The following is a 25,092-nucleotide window of genomic DNA, read 5'->3' on the forward strand; positions in this document are numbered from 1 at the left end:
GAGTTGGTGGGTTCCAGATGGCCGTGTCTGTGTGTGGGTTCACGATAGTCGTGTCTGTTGGTGGATGGTTTCATGATGGCCGTGTCTCCGGGTGGGTTCACGATTGCCATTTCTGTGGGTGGGTGCGTTCACAATCGCCATGTCTGTGGGAGGGTTCATGATGGCCCTGTCTGTGGGTGGGTGGATTCATGATGGCCGTGTCTGTGGGTAGGTGGGTTCACAATGGCCGTGTCTCTCACCCGTAGGGTCCCATGAGTGGGGGAGGGCCGAAGGGGATGAGGAGAGGGTGGGGGCCGTGACCCCCACCCTTAGCCCCACAGAGTCCCAAGTCAATCACAGGGACGCACACCGCCTAGGGGGGGGGGGGGGGGGGGGGGGGCATGAGGGATCAAGGTAAGTGAGAGTTCGAGTGAATGAGTTAATGTCCGAGTGAGTGCCCAAGTGAGTGTTGGTCCGAGTGAGTGAGTGTCTGAGTGAGTGTGTGTCCGAATGAGTGTCCACGTGAGTGAATGTTGGAGTGAGTGATTGTCCAAGTGAGTGAGTGTCTGAGTGAGTGTCCGAGTGAGTGAGGGGCTGAGTGAGTGGCTGAGTGAGTGTCCAAGTGAGTGAGTGTCCGAGTGAGTGAGTGTCCGAGTGAGTGAGTGTCTGAGTGAGTGTCCGAGTGAGTGAGTGTTCGAGTGAGTGAGTGTCCGAGTGAGTGAGTGTCAGAGTGAGTGAGTGAGTGTTTGAGTGAATGAGTGTCCGAGTGAGTGAGTGTCCGAGTGAGTGAGTGTCCGAGTGAGTGTCCGAGTGAGTGTCCGAGTGAGTGAGTGTCAGAGTGAGTGAGTGAGTGTTTGAGTAAGTGTCCGAGTGAGTGAGTGTTTGAGTGAGTGTCCGAGTGAGTGAGTGAGTGTCCGAGTGAGTGAGTGTCCAAGTGAGTGTCCGAGTGAGTGAATGTCCAAGTGAGTGAGTGGCTGAGTGAGTGAGTGTCCGAGTGAGTGAGTGTCCAAGTGAGTGAGTGGCTGAGTGAGTGAGTGTGTGTCCGAGTGAGTGTCCACGTGAGTGAATGTTGGAGTGAGTGATTGTCCAAGTGAGTGAGTGGCTGAGTGAGTGTCCAAGTGAGTGAGTGTCCGAGTGAGTGAGTGTCCGAGTGAGTGAGTGTCTGAGTGAGTGTCCGAGTAAGTGAGGGGCTGAGTGAGTGGCTGAGTGAGTGTCCGAGTGAGTGAGTGTCTGAGTGAGTGTCCGAGTGAGTGAGTGTCCGAGTGAGTGAGTGTCCAAGTGGTAGTCCGAGTGAGTGTCCGAGTGAGTGTGTGTCAGAGTGAGTGAGTGTCCGAGTGAGTGAGTGACTGAGTGAGTGAGTGTCCGAGTGAGTGAGTGTCCGAGTGAGTGAGTGTCAGAGTGAGTGTCCGAGTGAGTGAGTTTCCGAGTGGGTGAGTGTCCAAGTGAGTGAGTGGCTGAGTGAGTGAGTGTCCGAGTGAGTGAGTGTCTGAGTGAGTGAGTGTCCGAGTGAGTGAGTGTCCGAGTGAGTGCGTGTCAGAGTGAGTGTCCGAGTGAGTGAGTGTCCGAGTGAGTGAGTGTCTGAGTGAGTGAAAGTCAGAGCGAGTGAGTGTCCGAGTGAGTGAGTGTCCGAGTGAGTGTCCGAGTGAGTGATTGTCCAAGTGAGTGTCCAAGTGAGTGTCTGAGTGTCCAAGTGAGTGAGTGGCTGAGTGAGTGTCCGAGTGAGTGAGTGTCCAAGTGAGTGAGTGGCTGAGTGAGTGAGTGTCCGAGTGAGTGAGTGGCTGAGTGAGTGTCCGAGTGAGTGAGTGTCCGAGTGAGTGTCTGAGTGAGTGAGTGTCCGAGTGAGTGAGTGTCCGAGTGAGTGAGTGTCTGAGTGAGTGAGTGTCCAAGTGAGTGTCCGAGTGAGTGAATGTCCAAGTGAGTGAGTGGCTGAGTGAGTGAGTGTCCGAGTGAGTGAGTGTCCAAGTGAGTGAGTGGCTGAGTGAGTGAGTGTCCGAGTGAGTGAGTGGCTGAGTGAGTGTCCGAGTGAGTGAGTGTCCGAGTGAGTGAGTGTCTGAGTGAGTGAGTGTCCGAGTGAGTGAGTGGCCGAGTGAGTGAGTGGCCAAGTGAGTGAGTGTCCGAGTGAGTGAGTGTCCGAGTGAGTGAGTATGTGTCCGAGTGAGTGAGTGTGTGTCCGAGTGAGTGACTACGTGAGTGAATGTTGGAGTGAGTGATTGTCCAAGTGAGTGAGTGGCTGAGTGAGTGTCGAAGTGAGTGAGTGTCCGAGTGAGTGAGTGTCCGAGTGAGTGAGTGTCTGAGTGAGTGTCCGAGTAAGTGAGGGGCTGAGTGAGTGGCTGAGTGAGTGTCCGAGTGAGTGAGTGTCTGAGTGAGTGTCCGAGTGAGTGAGTGTCCGAGTGAGTGAGTGTCCAAGTGGTAGTCCGAGTGAGTGTCCGAGTGAGTGAGTGTCAGAGTGAGTGAGTGTCCGAGTGAGTGAGTGTCTGAGTGAGTGAGTGTCCGAGTGAGTGAGTGTCCGAGTGAGTGAGTGTCAGAGTGAGTGTCCGAGTGAGTGAGTTTCCGAGTGGGTGAGTGTCCAAGTGAGTGAGTGGCTGAGTGAGTGAGTGTCCGAGTGAGTGAGTGTCTGAGTGAGTGAGTGTCCGAGTGAGTGAGTGTCCGAGTGAGTGAGTGTCAGAGTGAGTGTCCGAGTGAGTGAGTGTCCGAGTGAGTGAGTGTCTGAGTGAGTGAAAGTCAGAGCGAGTGAGTGTCCGAGTGAGTGAGTGTCCGAGTGAGTGTCCGAGTGAGTGATTGTCCAAGTGAGTGTCCAAGTGAGTGTCTGAGTGTCCAAGTGAGTGAGTGGCTGAGTGAGTGTCCGAGTGAGTGAGTGTCCAAGTGAGTGAGTGGCTGAGTGAGTGAGTGTCCGAGTGAGTGAGTGGCTGAGTGAGTGTCCGAGTGAGTGAGTGTCCGAGTGAGTGTCTGAGTGAGTGAGTGTCCGAGTGAGTGAGTGGCTGAGTGAGTGTCCGAGTGAGTGAGTGTCCGAGTGAGTGAGTGTCTGAGTGAGTGAGTGTCCAAGTGAGTGTCCGAGTGAGTGAATGTCCAAGTGAGTGAGTGGCTGAGTGAGTGAGTGTCCGAGTGAGTGAGTGTCCAAGTGAGTGAATGGCTGAGTGAGTGAGTGTCCGAGTGAGTGAGTGGCTGAGTGAGTGTCCGAGTGAGTGAGTGTCCGAGTGAGTGAGTGTCTGAGTGAGTGAGTGTCCGAGTGAGTGAGTGGCCGAGTGAGTGAGTGGCCAAGTGAGTGAGTGTCCGAGTGAGTGAGTGTCCGAGTGAGTGAGTATGTGTCCGAGTGAGTGAGTGTGTGTCCGAGTGAGTGTCCACGTGAGTGAATGTTGGAGTGAGTGATTGTCCAAGTGAGTGAGTGGCTGAGTGAGTGTCGAAGTGAGTGAGTGTCCGAGTGAGTGAGTGTCCGAGTGAGTGAGTGTCTGAGTGAGTGTCCGAGTAAGTGAGGGGCTGAGTGAGTGGCTGAGTGAGTGTCCGAGTGAGTGAGTGTCTGAGTGAGTGTCCGAGTGAGTGAGTGTCCGAGTGAGTGAGTGTCCAAGTGAGTGTCCGAGTGAGTGTCCGAGTGAGTGAGTGTCAGAGTGAGTGAGTGTCCGAGTGAGTGAGTGTCTGAGTGAGTGAGTGTCCGAGTGAGTGAGTGTCCGAGTGAGTGAGTGTCAGAGTGAGTGTCCGAGTGAGTGAGTGTCCGAGTGAGTGAGTGTCTGAGTGAGTGAAAGTCAGAGCGAGTGAGTGTCCGAGTGAGTGAGTGTCCGAGTGAGTGTCCGAGTGAGTGATTGTCCAAGTGAGTGTCCAAGTGAGTGTCTGAGTGTCCAAGTGAGTGAGTGGCTGAGTGAGTGTCCGAGTGAGTGAGTGTCCAAGTGAGTGAGTGGCTGAGTGAGTGAGTGTCCGAGTGAGTGAGTGGCTGAGTGAGTGTCCGAGTGAGTGAGTGTCCGAGTGAGTGTCTGAGTGAGTGAGTGTCCGAGTGAGTGAGTGGCTGAGTGAGTGTCCGAGTGAGTGAGTGTCCGAGTGAGTGAGTGTCTGAGTGAGTGAGTGTCCGAGTGAGTGAGTGGCCGAGTGAGTGAGTGTCCGAGTGAGTGAGTGTCCGAGTGAGTGAGTGATTGTCCAAGTGAGTGAGTGGCTGAATGAGTGTCCAAGTGAGTGAGTGTCCGAGTGAGTGAGTGTCCGAGTGAGTGAGTGTCTGAGTGAGTGTCCGAGTAAGTGAGGGGCTGAGTGAGTGGCTGAGTGAGTGTCCGAGTGAGTGAGTGTCCGAGTGAGTGTCCGAGTGAGTGAGTGTCCAAGTGAGTGTCCGAGTGAGTGTCCGAGTGAGTGAGTGTCAGAGTGAGTGAGTGTCCGAGTGAGTGAGTGTCTGAGTGAGTGAGTGTCTGAGTGAGTTAGTGTCCGAGTGAGTGTCAGAGTGAGTGTCCGAGTGAGTGAGTGTCCGAGTGGGTGAGTGTCCAAGTGAGTGAGTGGCTGAGTGAGTGAGTGTCCGAGTGAGTGGGTGTCTGAGTGAGTGAGTGTCCGAGTGAGTTAGTGTCCGAGTGAGTGAGTGTCAGAGTGAGTGTCCGAGCGAGTGAGTGTCCGAGTGAGTGAGTGTCCGAGTGAGTGTCCGGGTGAGTGAGTGTCCAAGTGAGTGTCCAAGTGAGTGTCTGAGTGTCCAAGTGAGTGAGTGGCTGAGTGAGTGAGTGTCCGAGTGAGTGAGTGTCCAAGTGAGTGAGTGGCTAAGTGAGTGAGTGTTCGATTGAGTGAGTGGCTGAGTGAGTGTCCGAGTGAGTGAGTGTCCGAGTGAGTGAGTGTCTGAGTGAGTGAGTGTCCGAGTGAGTGAGTGGCCGAGTGAGTGAGTGGCCAAGTGAGTGAGTGTCCGAGTGAGTGAGTGTCCGAGTGAGTGAGTATGTGTCCGAGTGAGTGAGTGTGTGTCCGAGTGAGTGTCCACGTGAGTGAATGTTGGAGTGAGTGATTGTCCAAGTGAGTGAGTGGCTGAGTGAGTGTCGAAGTGAGTGAGTGTCCGAGTGAGTGAGTGTCCGAGTGAGTGAGTGTCTGAGTGAGTGTCCGAGTAAGTGAGGGGCTGAGTGAGTGGCTGAGTGAGTGTCCGAGTGAGTGAGTGTCTGAGTGAGTGTCCGAGTGAGTGAGTGTCCGAGTGAGTGAGTGTCCAAGTGAGTGTCCGAGTGAGTGTCCGAGTGAGTGAGTGTCAGAGTGAGTGAGTGTCCGAGTGAGTGAGTGTCTGAGTGAGTGAGTGTCCGAGTGAGTGAGTGTCCGAGTGAGTGAGTGTCAGAGTGAGTGTCCGAGTGAGTGAGTGTCCGAGTGAGTGAGTGTCTGAGTGAGTGAAAGTCAGAGCGAGTGAGTGTCCGAGTGAGTGAGTGTCCGAGTGAGTGTCCGAGTGAGTGATTGTCCAAGTGAGTGTCCAAGTGAGTGTCTGAGTGTCCAAGTGAGTGAGTGGCTGAGTGAGTGTCCGAGTGAGTGAGTGTCCAAGTGAGTGAGTGGCTGAGTGAGTGAGTGTCCGAGTGAGTGAGTGGCTGAGTGAGTGTCCGAGTGAGTGAGTGTCCGAGTGAGTGTCTGAGTGAGTGAGTGTCCGAGTGAGTGAGTGGCTGAGTGAGTGTCCGAGTGAGTGAGTGTCCGAGTGAGTGAGTGTCTGAGTGAGTGAGTGTCCGAGTGAGTGAGTGGCCGAGTGAGTGAGTGTCCGAGTGAGTGAGTGTCCGAGTGAGTGAGTGATTGTCCAAGTGAGTGAGTGGCTGAATGAGTGTCCAAGTGAGTGAGTGTCCGAGTGAGTGAGTGTCCGAGTGAGTGAGTGTCTGAGTGAGTGTCCGAGTAAGTGAGGGGCTGAGTGAGTGGCTGAGTGAGTGTCCGAGTGAGTGAGTGTCCGAGTGAGTGTCCGAGTGAGTGAGTGTCCAAGTGAGTGTCCGAGTGAGTGTCCGAGTGAGTGAGTGTCAGAGTGAGTGAGTGTCCGAGTGAGTGAGTGTCTGAGTGAGTGAGTGTCTGAGTGAGTTAGTGTCCGAGTGAGTGTCAGAGTGAGTGTCCGAGTGAGTGAGTGTCCGAGTGGGTGAGTGTCCAAGTGAGTGAGTGGCTGAGTGAGTGAGTGTCCGAGTGAGTGGGTGTCTGAGTGAGTGAGTGTCCGAGTGAGTTAGTGTCCGAGTGAGTGAGTGTCAGAGTGAGTGTCCGAGCGAGTGAGTGTCCGAGTGAGTGAGTGTCCGGGTGAGTGAGTGTCCAAGTGAGTGTCCAAGTGAGTGTCTGAGTGTCCAAGTGAGTGAGTGGCTGAGTGAGTGAGTGTCCGAGTGAGTGAGTGTCCAAGTGAGTGAGTGGCTAAGTGAGTGAGTGTTCGATTGAGTGAGTGGCTGAGTGAGTGTCCGAGTGAGTGAGTGTCCGAGTGAGTGAGTGTCCGAGTGAGTGTCCGAGTGAGTGAGTGGCCGAGTGAGTGAGTGTCCAAGTGAGTGAGTGGCCAAGTGAGCGAGTGTCCGAGTGAGTGAGTGTCCGAGTGAGTGAGTGTACGAGTGAGTGTCTGAGTGAGTGTGTGTCCGAGTGAGTGAGTGTCTGAGTGAGTGTCCGAGTGAGTGAGGGGCTGAGTGAGTGGCTGAGTGAGTGTCCAAGTGAGTGAGTGTCCGAGTGAGTGAGTGAGTGTCCAAGTGAGTGTCCGAGTGAGTGTCCGAGTGAGTGAGTATCAGAGTGAGTGTCCGAGTGAGTGAGTGAGTGTTTGAGTGAGTGAGTGTCCGAGTGAGTGAGTGTCTGAGTGAGTGAAAGTCAGAGCGAGTGAGTGTCCGAGTGAGTGTCCGAGTGAGTGAGTGTCCAAGTGAGTGAGTGGCTGAGTGAGTGAGTGGCTGAGTGAGTGAGTGTCCAAGTGAGTGAGTGGCCAAGTGAGTGAGTGTCCGAGTGAGTGTCTGAGTGAGTGTCCGAGTGAGTGAGTGTCCGAGTGAGTGAGTGTCCAAGTGAGTGTCCGAGTGAGTGTCCGAGTGAGTGAGTGTCAGAGTGAGTGAGTGTCCGAGTGAGTGAGTGTCTGAGTGAGTAAGTGTCCGAGTGAGTGAGTGTCCGAGTGTCAGAGTGAGTGTCCGAGTGAGTGAGTGTCCGAGTGGGTGAGTGTCCAAGTGAGTGAGTGGCTGAATGAGTGAGTGTCCGAGTGAGTGAGTGTCAGAGTGAGTGTCTGGGTGATTGAGTGTCCGAGTGAGTGAGTGTCTGAGTGAGTGAAAGTCAGAGCGAGTGAGTGTCCGAGTGAGTGTCCGAGTGAGTGAGTGTCCAAGTGAGTGTCCAAGTGAGTGTCTGAGTGTCCAAGTGAGTGAGTGGCTGAGTGAGTGAGTGTCCGAGTGAGTGAGTGTCCAAGTGAGTGAGTGGCTGAGTGAGTGAGTGTCCGAGTGAGTGAGTGGCTTAGTGAGTGTCCGAGTGAGTGAGTGTCCGAGTGAGTGAGTGTCCGAGTGAGTGAGTGTCCGAGTGAGTGAGTGGCCGAGTGAGTGAGTGTCCAAGTGAGTGAGTGGCCAAGTGAGTGAGTGTCCGAGTGAGTGAGTGTCCGAGTGAGTGAGTGTCCGAGTGAGTGAGTGGCCGAGTGAGTGAGTGGCCAAGTGAGTGAGTGTCCGAGTGAGTGAGTGTCCAAATGAGTGTGTGTCCGAGTGAGTGAGTTTCTGAGTGAGTGTCCGAGTGAGTGAGGGGCTGAGTGAGTGGCTGAGTGAGTGTCCAAGTGAGTGAGTGTCCGAGTGAGTGAGTGTCCGAGTGAGTGAGTGTCCAAGTGAGTGTCCGAGTGAGTGTCCGAGTGAGTGAGTGTCAGAGTGAGTGAGTGTCCGAGTGAGTGAGTGTTTGAGTGAGTGAGTGTCCAAGTGAGTGAGTGTCTGAGTGTGTGAGTGTCCGAGTGAGTGGCTGAGTGAGTGTCCGAGTGAGTGAGTATCCGAGTGAGTGAGTGTCTGAGTGAGTGAGTGTCCGAGTGAGTGAGTGTCCAAGTGAGTGAGTGGCCAAGTGAGTGAGTGTCTGAGTGAGTGTCCGAGTGAGTGAGTGTCCGAGTGAGTGTCCAAGTGAGTGAGGGTCTGAGTGAGTAAGTGTCCAAATAAGTGAGTGTCCGAGTGAGTGAGTGTCCGAGTGAGTGAGTGTCTGAGTGAGTGAGTGTCCGAGTGAGTGAGTGTCCGAGTGAGTGTCTGAGTGAGTGAGTGTCCAAGTGAGTGTCTGAGTGAGTGAGTGTTCGAGTGAGTGAGTGGCTGAGTGAGTGTCCGAGTGAGTGAGTGTCCGAGTGAGTGTCCGAGTGAGTGAGTGTCCAAGTGAGTGTCCAAGTGAGTGTCTGAGTGTCCAAGTGAGTGAGTGGCTGAGTGAGTGAGTGTCCGAGTGAGTGTCCAAGTGAGTGAGTGACTGAGTGAGTGAGTGTCCGAGTGAGTGAGTGGCTGAGTGAGTGTCCGAGTGAGTGAGTGTCCGAGTGAGTGAGTGTCTGAGTGAGTGTCCGAGTGAGTGAGTGGCCGAGTGAGTGAGTGTCCAAGTGAGTGAGTGGCCAAGTCAGTGAGTGTCCGAGTGAGTGAGTGTCCGAGTGAGTGAGTGTCCGAGTGAGTGAGTGACTGAGTGTCCGAGTGAGTGTGTGTCCGAGTGAGTGAGTGTCTGAGTGAGTGTCCGAGTGAGTGATGGGCTGAGTGAGTGTCCAAGTGAGTGAGTGTCCGAGTGAGTGAGTGTCCGAGTGAGTGAGTGAGTGTCCAAGTGAGTGTCCGCGTGAGTGTCCGAGTGAGTGAGTGTCAGAGTGAGTGTCCGAGTGAGTGAGTGTCCGAGTGAGTGAGTGTCCGAGTGAGTGAAAGTCAGAGCGAGTGAGTGTCCGAGTGAGTGAGTGTCCGAGTGAGTGTCCAAGTGAGTGTCCAAGTGAGTGTCCAAGTGAGTGAGTGTCTGAGTGAGTGGCTGAGTGAGTGTCCGAGTGAGTGAGTGTCCGAGTGAGTGAGTGTCTGAGTGAGTGAGTGTCCGAGTGAGTGAGTGGCCGAGTGAGTGAGTGTCCAAGTGAGTGAGTGGCCAAGTGAGTGAGTGTCCGAGTGAGTGTCCGAGTGAGTGAGTGTCCGAGTGAGTGTCCAAGTGAGTGAGGGTCTGAGTGAGTGAGTGTCCGAATAAGTGAGTGTCCGAGTGAGTGAGTGTCCGAGTGAGTGAGTGTCTGAGTGAGTGAGTGTCCGAGTGAGTGAGTGTCCGAGTGAGTGTCCAAGTGAGTGAGTGTCTGAGTGAGTGAGTGTCCGAATAAGTGAGTGTCCGAGTGAGTGAGTGTCTGAGTGAGTGAGTGTCCAAGTGAGTGTCTGAGTGAGTTAGTGTCCGAGTGAGTGAGTGGCTGAGTGAGTGTCTGAATAAGTGAGTGTCCGAGTGAGTGAGTGTCTGAGTGAGTGAGTGTCCAAGTGAGTGTCTGAGTGAGTGAGTGTCCGAATGAGTGAGTGGCTGAGTGAGTGAGTGTCCGAGTGAGTGTCCAAGTGAGTGTCCAAGTGAGTGTCCAAGTGAGTGAGTGTCTGAGTGAGTGGCTGAGTGAGTGTCCGAGTGAGTGTGTGTCCGAGTGAGTGAGTGTCTGAGTGAGTGTCCGAGTGAGTGATGGGCTGAGTGAGTGTCCAAGTGAGTGAGTGTCCGAGTGAGTGAGTGTCCGAGTGAGTGAGTGAGTGTCCAAGTGAGTGTCCGCGTGAGTGTCCGAGTGAGTGAGTGTCAGAGTGAGTGTCCGAGTGAGTGAGTGTCCGAGTGAGTGAGTGTCCGAGTGAGTGAAAGTCAGAGCGAGTGAGTGTCCGAGTGAGTGAGTGTCCGAGTGAGTGTCCAAGTGAGTGTCCAAGTGAGTGTCCAAGTGAGTGAGTGTCTGAGTGAGTGGCTGAGTGAGTGTCCGAGTGAGTGAGTGTCCGAGTGAGTGAGTGTCTGAGTGAGTGAGTGTCCGAGTGAGTGAGTGGCCGAGTGAGTGAGTGTCCAAGTGAGTGAGTGGCCAAGTGAGTGAGTGTCCGAGTGAGTGTCCGAGTGAGTGAGTGTCCGAGTGAGTGTCCAAGTGAGTGAGGGTCTGAGTGAGTGAGTGTCCGAATAAGTGAGTGTCCGAGTGAGTGAGTGTCCGAGTGAGTGAGTGTCTGAGTGAGTGAGTGTCCGAGTGAGTGAGTGTCCGAGTGAGTGTCCAAGTGAGTGAGTGTCTGAGTGAGTGAGTGTCCGAATAAGTGAGTGTCCGAGTGAGTGAGTGTCTGAGTGAGTGAGTGTCCAAGTGAGTGTCTGAGTGAGTTAGTGTCCGAGTGAGTGAGTGGCTGAGTGAGTGTCTGAATAAGTGAGTGTCCGAGTGAGTGAGTGTCTGAGTGAGTGAGTGTCCAAGTGAGTGTCTGAGTGAGTGAGTGTCCGAATGAGTGAGTGGCTGAGTGAGTGAGTGTCCGAGTGAGTGTCCAAGTGAGTGAGTGGCTGAGTGAGTGTCCGGGCCTCTCACCGTCACCTCCCTCGCCATGCTCCCCTCCCCCTCCCCGTGCCCCCCCTCCCCCTGCCCCCCCCCTGCCCCCCGCACAGTGAGTACGACGTCCCGTGGACGTCCGGGGTCCGCCCCGACGTCGCGGCCAGCGTGACGTCGCTGCTGCGATGACGCTCCGACGTCGCATCCCTCCACCAGCTCCAACCTCGGGGTGACGTCTCTCGGTGTGACGTCACTGTGGTGTGTGACGTCACCTGGTGTGACGCCCCTTGGTGTGACGTCACTGTGATGCGTGACATCACTGTGATGTGTGACGCCCCTCGGTGCGACATCACGTTGGTGGGTTGTGTCATCCATTGGTGTGATGACGCTTTGTGTGACGTCACCCCGATGCACTATGATGTCACCGCGGTGTGTGACGTCGCTTGGCGTGCGGTCCCTTATTGTGACGTCGCTTGGTGTGACGTCACTCATTGTAACATCACCACGATGCGTGATGTTACCTCGGGGTGTGACGTGACCGTGATGTGTTGTGACGTCACTATGGTGTGTGACATCATCACGGGGTGTGACGCCACCCCAATGCATTGTGACACTTCTTGGTGTGACGCCACCGTGGTGCGTTGTGACGTCACCATGGCGTGTGACGTCACCATGATGTGTTGTGACGACACCACGATGCGTTGTGATGCTCCTTGCTGTCACATGACCACAGTGTGTTGTGACGTCATCATGATGTGTTGTGACATCATCACGATGTGTTGTGACGTCACCATGGTGTGCGACGTCCCTTGCTAGAACACCCCTTGGTTTGACGTTGACGTGGTGCGTGACGTGACCTCGATGCGTTGTGACGCCCCTCGGTGTGGCGTCACTCCGACGTGTGGCATCCCGTGGTGTGACGCCCCTCGGCGTGATGCTGCCATCGTGCGTGACGTCACCCAAATGCGTCGTGACGCCCCTTGGTGTGACGCCCCTTGGTGTGACGCCCCTTGGTGTGACATCACTCCGATGCGTGACATCCCTCGGTCTGATTCCCCTTCGTGCGACGTCCATTGGTGCGACTTTCCTCGTTATGAAGTCACTCCGATGTGTGACACCCCTCGGTATGACGTCACCACCACCGCCGTGGCGGGGCATTGTGACGCCGCCGCCGCCGCCATCGCGTGGTGTCAGGTCCAGGGGACCGACTTCGCCATCAGGAACCTCCTCCTCAACGTCCTCCTCAACCTCCTCCACACCCTCCAAGTCCTTCCCAATGTCCTTCTCAACATCCTCATCCTCCTCGTTCTCTTCCATGCCCTCCACATCCTCCTCCTCATCCTCCTCCACCTCATCCTCCTCCACCTCCTCCTCTACCACCTCCTCTTCATCCTCCTCATCCTCCTCCTCCTCCACCACCACCTCCATGTCCTCTTCCACCTCCTCCTCAGTGGCCGTGACCTTGATGTCCACGGGTGGAGTCAGCGGTGGAGTCACGTCGTCACCCAGCGGTTTCTCCGTCGTCATCATCATTGTCTCCAAGGCCTCGTCGGGGGTCAAGAGGAGATCCCCGCCGGAGATGAGCCCGGTTGGCTACGTACGGTGCAAGAGAAGTTCAACATACACACCTACAACATACATACAGAGGTCCTCAGAGGTCACAGCAGGTCCTCAGAGGTTAGAGGTCCACATAAGTTATAAGAGCTAATCATAAGTCAAAGAAGTTCTCGTTGGTCAGTGGAGGTTTTCGTAGGTCAGAGCAGGTTCTCATATGTGAGAGGAGGTACAGGTAGGTCAGAGGAGATCATCGTACGTCAAAAGAGGTCCATGTAGGTCAGAGGAGGTGTTCGTAGGTCAAAGGAGGTCACAGGAACGTTGTCAGCACGCAGGTCGCAGCTGGCACCTGCCGATTGGACATCTTGGTGTCACGTGATCATCTGTGGAGAAGACCTTCATAGCTCATCGGATTCCTCCTTCTCCTCCTTCTGCAGCATACAGATTATGATTCCGTACAATACCCCTATGTGTCCCGACTTTTGCAACACCCTGTACAACAATACCCCTTTGCTTCCTGAAACGGCTTGCTTACGGTTTACACATACACGGCTCACACACACACACTAACACACTTACAACAACAACTGCTATTCACCACTAAGTGGCGATAACATTAACATGGCGCCTGTGCCAAGCTAAGTGCACTTTAAGGCCACGTGAAATGTCGATCGACCGCTGGCAGGAGGTCATTGGGCAGGCCCAGGTGCCACAGGTTGACTGACTGAGATGAGTGGCCGACACACCACCTGTGCCCCCTACTGTGCCAACTTGCTGTGTTTTAGCCATCCAGCGCTCCCCTCGTTGTTGTTAGCATCGCTCCTTTGCCCTCCATTATTGTTGAAGGGTGACTGCCTCTAACTACCCAGTACCATCCTTTATGAGCTTCCTCCACAGAGGCCAATCTTGACACTGCTGGTACCGGTCATCGGCAAGTCCACTCAGCTCCATATCCTCTTGTACCACACGATTCAATCTCTTTTGTAGCCCGTGATGCACCCGTTTAGCCCCATCTATCCGGTCGAACAAAAGCTGTTTGGGCATGCAGTGGCTGGGCATGCAGGTTACATGACCCAGCCAACGCAACCTGATCTGCCAAAAGAGCTATCTGATGGGACTTGGTCCAGATCTTTCAAATAATTTGTTAGCTCCTCACACAATCCATCATAGGCAGACCAGCATGAATGATTCTAACCGGAGAAGATGTTCCATTAGGGAGGGGGTCCATTTGTCACAAGCATGGAGAAGAGAGGGCATGACTGTGGCCTAGTAGAACTGAAGCTTCGTGTGAAGTGACAGACCAGGTAGCTTCCGCACAGCGTTACGGAACCGATGAAAAGATAAAGCCGCTCGACTGATCGGAGTGAGACCTCTGCACACTGCCCAGGTATGGAAACTTCTCCACTCTCTCCACAACCGCCCGGCAATATGGAGTTGAGGGGTGGAGTGTATGATGACAAAAAATACCCAGGCAGGTGCTTAGTTTTGAAGGGGCTGATGGTAAGCCTCCATATCATAGTGGAACACTCCAACCAGCAGCTCCTTCAACATCTACTCTGAGTGAGCAGCAATTACCAGATAATCAGCATAAATGACATGGTTGAAAGGGGAGCCATCTTTCAACTGCATCCAGGCATCGATCAGCCTCCCATTGTATATTTACAAATGGAGATTCCTCTGGTACAGCTCTAGAAATCTTCTCGAACGTGGTTGAAAACGATGTAAAAACATGTAGGAGCCAGAGGACATCCCTGTCGCACCCAAATATGACCAGGGAATAGCTCTGGTGTCATAGGCCTTGACCAGGTAAGTAAAGCAGAGATATCCGCCTCCCTGTGTTGCATTGCATTACATTTATAAGTTTACTAGGTTTGTTTTCTCATTCATTCATACCTGATGATGGTTGCTTGTGTTGCAATCGATACGTCGTATTCTATTATTTAATTTATTTTCTTTCTATGTGACTTTACCGAAAGAACCAAAGAGTATGGATTCCTGCAGTCACGAAAGCTTCAAATCAAGTTTTATCAAATAGTGATTTGTGATTTCGGGCTAGGGAGGCAGATTCCATCTCCTCAGCAACCCGTCCTCACCACTTATCATTGCAGCGACGCACGGTTGATCGAATCTCCGAGCGAAGGCCGCTGTCAACCTTCTCATTCTTCAATGTTGGATTTTGTAGATAACAGGAGTGGGCCTGTCATTTTCTCTCAAACAGCCGAAACACCTCCTCCTTCAGCCAGGGTCTCTAGGGAGGTCTGGACCGCATACGCCATGCATCTGTTGCAGCTGCATGAGCCACAGTCCTGAACCTCACCCCCCATTTCCCCTCAGCATCAGATGGAGGGGGGCACAATGCTAACCCCAGCTGCAAGCGATGTTGAAATTCCTGCTTGCAACTATCCTCAGCTAGCTGAGACCAGGCCACTGTAGGTTTGAATGGGATCCTAGATGTACACCCACCACCGGAGTGGAAGAATAGCAGGCACATCTTAAAGATGACAAGTCGATAGTCAGTGGGTATAATCAGCTCCACGGTAGGTCCTGGTGTCAAGAACATGGGCCCACATCCGCTGGTCTGTAATAATCTAGTCCAGCAGATGTTCTTTCTTTCTACTTGGTTCTTTTGGTAAAGTCACGTAGAAGGGAAATAATAAAATAATAAAAATAAAACATAATAAAATACAATTCTCACGACGTTTCAGATGTTCTTTCTTGGACCTGGCGTGCATGCATGTGGATGCACAGAAGTCTATAATTGAGTGTATCTGTCCCATGCCTACCGATCACTCCAACCCAAGCATCTGCGTCATGACCCACTCGGGCATTAAAGTCGCTTCACAGGATGACTATCCCGAGGGGCCACTTTAGCTAGCACCTGGGACAGGAGGTTATAGAGGGCGCCAGACTCATCGGGGCTTTGTCTGCATCCCTCCACAGGTCTTCATCTTTGGTGGGGAGGCGAACCCACAGTCCATAAATGATGTCACGCGATTTTGGACGTTTATTGACCCCCCCTCCCTCGTCACACGGCGTCACAAAAAGTCAGACCCCCCCCCTCAAATATGACGTCAGAAAGCTCTGCCCCCCCCTCCCCCCCAAAACCATATTTCCATTTTTAAAATAAAACACGCTTCAAATCGCTTTAAACTATTGTCATTGTAGTGCGTATTTAGCGTGGCGCTGCACTCTGATGTTGTAGGAGTGTTGTTAGAACAATTATATATTTATTTAATGTTGCGCATTTTGATGTGACGTCACATTTCTAAACCCCGCCCCCCCTTATCACACATCGTCACAAATGTCTGACCCCCCCCCAGGTGTGTGACGTCATTTATGGACGGCCCCTTACAGCTCCCCACACCTCACCGCCACGCTCCCACGCCCCCTTCATTATCTTGTTCAAAATAAGTGCCGATTCCTGCTGTTTGGTAGTTTCCTGTTCCGAGTGGACAACTGTCCACGCCTCATGATGACTGGAGCCAGATCCAGTCCACCAGAACTCCTGTATTCTTTATTTATTTCGGTAAAGTCACGTAGATAGCAAAATAATAATACAAATAAAGTGAATAAAAATAATATACCGATGCAACAATTAAAAACTACAAACCACTAATGTAGACTGGAGCCTGGTTCTTAACCGGAGTGAGTGTACTGGCAGTCTATAATGTAGACTGTAGCCTGGTTCTTAACCTCGGTGAGTGTACTGGCAGTCTATAATGTAGACTGTAGCCTGGTTATTAACCTCGGTGAATGTACTGGCAGTCTATAATGTAGACTGTAGCCTGGTTCTTAACCTCGGTGAGTGTACTGACAGTCTATAATGTAGAGTGTAGCCTGGCTTTTAAGCTTGGTGAGCGTACTGGCAGTCTATAATATAGGCCGTAGCCTGGTTATTAAGCTGGGTGAGTGTACTGGCAGTCTATAATGTAGACTGTAGCCTTGTTATTAACCTGAGTGAGTGTACTGGCAGTCTACAAATTCCTGCGGAGGGAGCTGGTAGGAACGTTGGGTTGCTCGGTCAATGACCAGGGTCAACGGCGACGTGGTGTATTCCGCAAATATACCCGACTGTGAGGGCGGCCACAAGCCGGCGTGAGTAGGTTAAACGTTGAGTTTTATAAAGGCACCACGGGGTGACTGGCCCCTACCCACCCAGCCCCACCCCTCCCACCCCCCACCCAGCCCCTCCCCTCCCTACCCAGCCCCACCCTCCCCACCCAGCCCCTCCCTGCACGACGGACACAATAATCCCCTGTGGACCGGTGTAACCAGGAGGTTCCTATCAGTAAATTCCTACAATAAATGAACATTGAACTTCACTTTACCTGTAGTAAGGAGAGTGGATGGCTTGAGTGGAAGGTGGGAAGGAGGGGAGGAGGAGGTGTCAGTGTTGCTTGGAAGGGGAATCCCCCTCCATAAAAACGTTGGGTAACTGCCCTTCTGGGTTCTTTCTTTTCTTTGCCTTTTTTCTAGCACTAACTGATTCACTTGAGGGCCTTTTTACTAAAAACTGATCAAGAGAGGATTGTTTCTGCCTCCGTTTTAAGATGTTTCTGAAATTACTCAATGCATTATAATTATAAAAATCGCCTGCTCTGCTGGCTACTCTCTTATCTGGATGATTTTTTTTACAAAAATTAACAGAACGATGTTTTGCGGGTCTGCACTGGACGAGAACTACGCGTAAACTGGGTCAATCGCCTTTGTCTCGGTCGCCCTGGCTACGCGTCTCGGCCCCATACAGGTTCTTTCTAGTTGTTTGACCTCCGAATGTTTGTTCGATGTCCGGGGCAAAAAATGTTCGAAAATTTTGTTCGATCACCGAATTGTTCGAGTTCTGGGGCGTTCGATCTCCGAGGTTCTACTGTAGAGTAAATTTGTATTACAAGATTTTACCTCGACTAACAGAGGAATCAAGTGAAGTAAAACCGTTGAAAAATATAAAAGGGCAGAAATTACTCCATCGAGAAAACTAATTTTCATTCAAACCCTGTACACATGCAACGTTGAGCCAACGTTGGCATTTGGTTAACACAGATGTACACACACAGTGTGGTTAACATAGATGTACACACACAGTGTGGTTAAAATAGGTGTACACACACAGTGTGGTTAACATAGGTGTACACACACACAGAGTGGTTAACTTAGGTGTACACACACACTGTGGTTAACATAGGTGTACACACACAGTGTGGTTAACATAGGTGTACACACACACAGTGTGGTTAACATAGGTGTACACACACACAGTGTGGTTAACATAGGTGTACACACACAGTGTAGTTAACATAGGTGTACACACACAGTGTAGTTAACATAGGTGTACACACACAGTGTGGTTACCATAGGTGTACACACACAAGCGCTGTTGGCTTCCCACAAAGCAGTACCTATTTTATCGACCCAGGAGGAATGGTGTGGGTTTTTTTCAAAACAGGAACCGCACCTCGTATAGCAGCAGCTCCCAAGGTCAGTAGTTGATACAGCACACGTGTGTACAGTGCCCTGTGCAGAAATTTGTACAGTGCTCAACTAAATGTTTTATTTTGACCGGGCAGGGCCCACGGAGCTCTATACGATTCCGAAGTGACCTTGCCTCGAATGATGGCTCAACGAATTGGCGGCTTCAATGTAGAGATTGAGTGCCGTGGCCGCCTTCCCCACCCAGCCCCTCCCTCCCCACCCAGCCCCTCCCCCCCAACCCAGCCCCTCCCTCCCCACCCAGCCCCTCCCTCCCACCCAGTCCCTCTTTCCCCACCCAGCCCCTCCCCACCCAGCCCCACCCACCCCTCCCATATTTGGAATGCATGATGGACAAAATAATCCCCTGTGGGCTGGTGTAACCAGAGGTTCCTACCCGTATAATGTAGACTGTAGCCTGGTTCTTAACCTGAGTGAGCGTACTGGCAGTCTATAATGTAGACTGTAACCTGGTTCTTAACCTCAGTGAGCGTACTGGCAGTCTATAATGTAGACATATTCTTGGTTCTTTCAGTAATAAAAATAAATAAATAACCCACCACGTTTCGATCACAACACAAGCGATCATGTTCAGGAGGGAAGAGGGGGAAGGTCACCGAAGGCAACCGCTTGTGAGGGTTTCACAAATGGGCGTGGCACAAGTGCAACGAAGTGGGCGGAGCAGTGTACACTCACTCAGGTTAAGAACCAGGCTACAGTCTACATTATAGACTACCAGTACACTCACTCAGGTTAAGAACCAGGCTACAGTCTACATTATAGACTACCAGTACACTCACCAAGGTTAAAAGCCAGGCTACAGTCTACATTATAGACTACCAGTACACTCACTCAGGTTAAGAACCAGGCTACAGTCTACATTATAGACTGGCAGTACACTCACCAAGGTTAAAAGCCAGGCTACAGTCTAAATTATAGACTGCCAGTACACTCACTCAGGTTTAGAACCAGGCTACAGTCTACATTATAGACTGCCAGTACACTGACTCCAATTAAGAACCAGGCTACAGTCTACATTAGTGTTTTTTAGTTTTTTATGATTTTTTAAAATTCACTTAATTTTAAACAATAATTTTTCTATCTACGTATCTTTCCCGAAAGAACCAAAAAAAAAATCTGAATTCCTCCAGTCACGAAAGTTTTAAGTCAAATTCACACCTCCTGTATTCCACAAAGGTCCATGTGGTAACCCGTCCATCTCCCGACAGAGGAGTGGCAGCCTCTCCAATGCAACGAGTCTGAACATTCCACGTGGCCAATCTCAGTGTTTTCCTGTTCCTGGATCTGCCAGATGGAGTTGGGCTGGAAAGCGTCATGAATGCCTGCCCCCCCTGGTCTCTAACATGGAATGATTTGGGTGTTTCCAACGTGGTGCTTAGTTAAGTGCCAGGCAAAGGGGTGACCAGCCCCTCACATGCACTGATCTATCTACATAGACCCCCCCCCCCACTCACATCAACATGGCCCGCACCACTTACACACTCAGCCCGCACCACACATACAGCCACTACCGCACGCACGCCACCTGTGCCGCACTGTACACACTGTAGTGCACTACAATACAAGCCACAATGTACCATAGACTACAGTAGAGGCCGGCCGAAACTGAATTTCTGGTTTCGGCCTAAACAAAAGCCGAAACCGAAAGTTTAACTACACTTTCGACCGAGACTGAAACAGAAAGGTATATAACCGAAGTTACCGAACACAAGATTTATTAAATGTCATGATGCAATGTTACTTTAATTAAAAATAAATCTAGAACGAATCATTCAGAGCCTGCAGTAAGAGTCGCTAAATATCAAATCTTTAGGTGTTACTTACTTAGTAATTATATCCCAACAAACGAATGTTGTAGTGAAGAAACAACAGTTTTTCCGCATTCTCGCCCAGCTGCGCCTTGCTTTGATCAGAATCTACTTAAGTGAAGTGATCCCACACCGCGTGTTACGACATTCTTCACGGTGATTAACTGCTCCGTTTATTAACTTTCATTTTCTACTTCACTCAGATTCGTAATTTCGTTATCACTAATTCGCTACGGAACTATTAACTGACTGAATATCAATATTGTAAGACTTCGAATCTCGGTATCAACACGCGTGTAGACTGAAGCGAACGCAACACATCAGCCAAGGCGGGCAGGCGGCTGGGAACAGACAACAGAGGCACTTTGTTGTCGTCCCTCCAAAGAGACTCCACCCATGGATGGAGATGCAGGCTGCCGTCTGTTGACCGGTCGTATATACATTAGCAGACCATGGTTGCGGCTGTAACCTCGCCCCCAAGCTGCTGCTGCTGACGTGTATGGGTATGCAGCCTTTCGCATAGGATTGCTTAGCGCCGACTGACCGGCCGATAGGCAGTGATAGACGTAGCACTAACGTTACGCTCTAAAAATAGATCTTCGGTTGACGATCGAAAGTCAATATCAGTTTCGGCCGAAAGCGAAACCAGACTGAAAGTAAAAAATTTACTTTCGGCTGAAACCGAAAGTAAACCGAAAGTAAAAAAATTGACTTTCGGTCGAAACCGAAAGTATGCCGAAGAAGGCCATTTGCCAACTTTCGGCACCAAAACCGAATTTTGGTCGGCCTCTAGACTACAGTACACAACAACAACAACCGCTATTTGCAACTAAGTGGCGGTGACGTCACCACGACGCTTGTGCCAGGCCATGTGCACCTTGAGGCCACGTGAAGTGTCGAAAGCCCACTGGCAGGAGGTCACGGGGCAGACCCAGCAGGTGCCACGGGTCGACTGACTGAGATGACTGGCTGATGCACCACCTGTGCCCCCTACTGTACCAACTTGCTGTGTTTAGCCACCCGGCGCATCGCTCGTTGTTGTGAGCGTCGCTTCTCCACCCTCCGTTGTTTTTGGAGGGCGACTGCCTCCAACTGCCCAGTAGCGTCCTTCATTAGTCTCCTCCACAGAGGCCAATGTTGACACCGCTGGAATCGGTCATCGGCAAGTCCACTCAGCTCCACGTCCTCCTGTACCACATCACTCCATCTCTTGTCCAGCCCATGTCGCGCCCATTTAGCTCCCTCGATCCGGCCGAATAAAAGCTGTTTAGGCATGCGGTGGCTGGGCATGCGGGCTACATGACCCAACCAACGCAGCCTTGCCTGCTGGAGGAGCTCACCGACGGGACTTTGCCAAGCTCTTTCAAGGATTTGTGAGCTCCTCACACAATCCAGCCTGGTAGCTTCCACACAGCATTATGCAACCGATGAAAAGATATTGCTGCTCGACTGATTAGGAATGAGACCTCTGCTGTTAAACCGGAGCCGGTCATGAGCACACTGCCCAGGTATGGGAACCTCTCCACTCTCTCCACAACTGCCCCATCACCGATTGGGAGTTGTGGGGGTGGAGTGACCGATGGTACAAAATACCCAGGCAGGTGCTTAGTTTTGGTGGGGCTGATGGTAAGGCCCCACCTCTTAGTGGCACACTCCAGTTTCAGCAGAAGCATCTCTAACTCCTCCTCTGAATGAGCAGCAATTATCAAATCATCGGCATACATAACGTGGTTGACCAATAGGGAGCCATGCCTTGACTGCACCCGCGCATCGATCAGCCTCCCATTATATCTGTACCAGATGGAAATTCCTCCAGTACAACTATTGAAGGCTTCACAAACTACGTGGTAAAAATAGATGTTAAATAATGTGGGAGCCAGAGGACATCCCTGTCGCACCCCAAGGTGGACAGGGAATGGCTCTGACTCCCGGCCACGTAGTTTTACCCGGGCCCGCTCACCATCATGAAGGTCCTTAATGATCGTAAACAGAGGGTCAGGGACTCCGAAAGCACGAAGAACAACCCAGAGCCCAGGCCTATTGATGATATCAAAGGCCTTGACCAGGTCAATAAAGCAGAGATGTAGGTCTGCTGTAGCAGACAGACAGTAAATATGGCATCTGCGCAAGACCGCCCTTTCCTGAAACCGTGTCGGGGCTCCGCAAGCCTCTCCTCAGCGTGCCTAGCAAGGCGATGTTGAATAATCCTTGCCAAGACCTTTCCCAGCACACTGAGGAGTGAGATGCCCCTGTAGTTGTTACAGTCTGTGGAGTCCCCCTTCTTAAAGAGGGGGACCACCAGGATATCCTTCCAATCCTGCGGAACCCCTCCAGTGGCCCAGACTGTTGTTATGATGTCATGTAGGGCAGTCTGTGCACAAACGCCACCCTCCCTCAGCATTTCGCTTGGGAGATCATCTCTGCCCGGTGTCTTTAATGGTCTCAGACTCTGGATCGCCTTCAGTACTTCCTCAACAAATGGCACCTCAGCCAGCCACTCACAGGGGGTGACTTCTTCTTCCAATAGTTGAGGCACCGCAGCCTCAGCAGGGTCATCCCCACTTTGTACCTCAATGTTTCCTTGGCTGAGGGATTTCCCCTCCCCCAGGACCTCACAGAAATGCTCAGCAAATCTGCAAACCTGTTTCTGGGGGTCGGAGATTGGATCACCATTTTCCCCCTAATGATGGTAATAGGTGTGGTGCTGCAGGTTACTTTTTGATGGAATTAAATAAGGATTTGTGATCGTGGGCCACTGAGGCAGACTCCATCTCCTCAGCAACCCGCGACCACCACCCATCCTTGCAGCGCCTTATGGCTCTCTGAACCTCCGAGCGAAGGCTGCGGTAAGCCTCTTCATTCTCTGACGTGGGATGCTGTAGACGATGAGAGTGGGCCTGTCGCTTTTTCCCAACCATCCTGAACACCTCCTGTGTCAGCCAGGCTCTCTGGGGAGGTCTGGACCGCGTACCCAAAACAGCCATTGCAGCTGCATGAGTCACAGTCCTACACCTCGCCCATTTACCCTCGACATCAGGAGTGGGGGACGATCCCAACCATAGCCACAAGCGATGATGAAATTTTCGCTTGCAACTTTCATCAGCTGAGACCAGGCCACCTTTGGTTGGAATGTGGTCCTGGGTGTACACCCACCACCGGAGTGGAAGAATGGCAGGCGCATCTTACAGATGACTAGTCGATGGTCAGAGGGCAGATCAGCTCCACGGTAGGTCCTGGTGTCAAGGACATGGTCTCGCATCCGCTGGTCCGTCACTATGTAGTCCAGGAGATGTTCTTGCTTGGACCCGGCATGCATCCATGATGTTGTGTGTATGCGCCGATGCCGGAACAGCGTGTTGATAATTACAAGCCCATGGGCTGCACAAAAATCTAGCAGCCTCCTACCGTTGTTATTGAGCTGATCTGGCCCATGCCTTCCAATCACTCCAGACCAGGTGCCAGCATCATGACCAACTTGGGCATTGAAGTCACCCAACAAGATGACTCTTTCCCGAGGGGCTACTTTAGCCAGCACCTATGACAGGAGGTTATAGAAGGCATCTGACTCATCGGCCTTGCCTGCATCCCTCCACGGATGTTCGTCTTCGGTGGGGGCATAAGTAACCACGACCACCACTCCTCGCCTCCGGTTGATGGGAAGGCGAGCACAAAGTAGCCTGGGGCTTACAGCTTTCCACACCTCACCGCCACGCTCCCACGCCCCCTTCATTCTTTTGTTAAGAAGAAGAGCCACACCCTGTTGTTTGGCAGTATATAGTACACACACTATAGTACACCCCCGCTACAGCACACCGTTGGCTACAGCACACCATTAAACAGTACATACATTACAGTACACAACTCTACAGTACACACTATACAGTACAAACATTACAGTACACCACGCTAAAGTACACATACTACAACACACCACGCTACAGTCCATCACGCTACAGTACACACTACAGTACACACCCAACAGTACACACACTACAGTACACACACGACAGTATACCATGCGCTACCGCTCCCCACACACACAGCTACGCAAAGCGACACATTAACACTCTGAACGCTCGCAAGACACTCACTTGCAACACTCTCCAATTGAGCAACTTCCTGATAGAGGCTATACGGGGAACCTTTGTATCTGCCTGTGTCAGTGAGTGGGTGAGTGGATGGGTGAGTGGGTGAGTGAATGCGTGGGTGAGTGAGTGGGTGGGTGAATGAGTGGGTGAGTGAGTGGGTGAGTGGATGGGTGAGTGGGTGATTGAATTAATGGGTGAGTGAGTGGGTGAATGAGTGAGTGGGTGTATCTATGAGTGAATGAGTCGATGAGCAATTAGGTTAGTCTGAGTGCGTCAATGAGTGAGTCTGTGAGTGAGTCTATTATTGAGCGTTTGTGAGTGAGCCTATGAGAAAGTATATCGATGACTGAGTCTATGGGTGAGTGAGTGAGTCTATGGGAGGGTGAGTGAGTCTCTGAATGAGTGAGTCTAAGTGTGAGTCTTTGAGTGAGTCTATGGGTGAGTCTATGAGTGAATGAGTATTATCTGAACCGGTCCTAGGCCTCCCCTAGGTCGACTCAGCCTCAAATTAATACCTAATGTGGTGTATAGTAAACATCACCACAAAGGCGACCAGGCGTGGTGCTGGCCACCCACCCCCTCGTGTGCTGTGCCGTCCTTCATAGCAGCTACTTTTCGCACTTGCCCCAACAGTCTGTTAAGGCTACAGGGGGTGTATTCACGCTTGTCTTGTTATGTGTGTGTGTGGACCCCTCTAATGGAACGTCTACGCCGGCTAAAAACATTAGAAATTAAAATAGCTGGGCCAGTGAGTCTATGAGTGGGTATATGAGTGAGTGAGGGAGTCTATGACTGAGTCTATTCGAGAGGGAGTCTAACATGGAGTGAGTCTATGAGTGAGTCTATGAGTGAGTGTATGAGTGAGGGAGGCTATGAGTGAGTCTAGGAGTGAGTGTATGAGTGAGGGAGTGATTTTTGAGTGAGTTTATGGGTGAGTGAGTGAGTCTATGAGTGAGTGAGTCTATGAGTGAGTGAGTCTATGAGTGAGTCTGATTGAGTATATGAGTGGGTGAGTGAGTATGAATGGTTGAGTCTATAAGCAGGTGAGTCTATGAGTGAGTGAGTCAACGGGTGAGTGAATCTATGAGTGAGTGAGTCAATGGGTGAGTGAGTCTATGAGTGAGTGAGTGAGTCTGTGTGAGTCTATTAGTGTGGTAGTCTATGTGTGAGTCTATGGGTGAGTGAGTTTATGGGTGAGGGAGTCTATGGGTGAGTGAGTCTATGGGTGAGTGATTCCATAAGTGAGTGATTATATAAGTGAGTTAATCTATAAGTGATTGAGTCTATAGGCGAGTAAGTCTATGGGTGAGTGAGTCTGTGTGAGTCTATTAGTGAGGGAGTCTATGGGTGAGTATATGCGTCTATAAGTGTTTGAGTCTAAGGGTGAGTAAGTGAGTCTATGAGTGAGTGTATGGGTGAGTGGGTGAGTCTATAGTTTATTGAGTCTATGAGCGAGTTAGTCTATGGATGAGTGAGTCTATGAGTGAGTGTATCTCTAAGTAAATCCGTCTATAAGTGAGTGAGTATTTTGGTGAGTGATTAAGTCTATATGTGAGTGAGTCTATGGGTGAGTCTATGGGTGCGCCTATGAGTGAGGAGTCTTTGGGTCAATGAGTGATTCTCAGGGTGGGTAAGTGAGCCTATGAGTGAGTCTCTGGGTAAGTGAGTAAGTCTATGGGTGAATTTATGAATGAGTGAGTCTATGAGTGAGCGAATCTAAGAGTGATTGAGTATATAGGTGAGTTAGTCTAAAGGTGAGTGAGTCTATGGGTAAGTATATGAGTCTATGAGTGAGTGAGTGAGTCTATGGATGAGTGAGTCTATGAACGAGTGAGTCGATGGGTGATAGGTCTATGGGTGAGTG

General features: G+C 51.5%; 2 protein-coding genes across 3 annotated transcripts in view; one reads left to right on the forward strand and one right to left on the reverse strand.

Moving 5' to 3' along the window:
• The window catches only part of LOC133361317 (zinc finger protein 91-like), a gene marked incomplete at its 3' end in the record, with an annotated part of 1,159,662 nt that overhangs the window by 349,828 nt on the left and 784,742 nt on the right, over window positions 1-25,092 (forward strand). The gene's annotated exons all lie outside the window — the stretch shown is intronic.
• Window positions 1-25,092, reverse strand: part of LOC133361295 (protein lyl-1-like) — a 38,146-nt gene that overhangs the window by 7,223 nt on the left and 5,831 nt on the right. Inside the window, exons 1-2 of one of the 2 annotated variants that reach the window (XM_061580233.1) lie at window positions 10,331-10,365; window positions 240-352 (exon numbers count right to left, since the gene is read on the reverse strand). In XM_061580233.1, the coding sequence (XP_061436217.1) occupies window positions 240-352; window positions 10,331-10,348 (131 nt within the window). In that variant the 5' untranslated portion in view covers window positions 10,349-10,365. Of the gene's footprint in view, window positions 1-239; window positions 353-10,330; window positions 10,366-25,092 lie in introns of those variants that run through there. The other variant, XM_061580234.1, reaches the window with a different exon arrangement.

The sequence above is a fragment of the Lethenteron reissneri genome, chromosome 72 (genome assembly GCF_015708825.2).
Source record: "Lethenteron reissneri isolate LAM-NWPU_2019-01 chromosome 72, ASM1570882v1, whole genome shotgun sequence".
NCBI lineage: Eukaryota > Metazoa > Chordata > Hyperoartia > Petromyzontiformes > Petromyzontidae > Lethenteron > Lethenteron reissneri.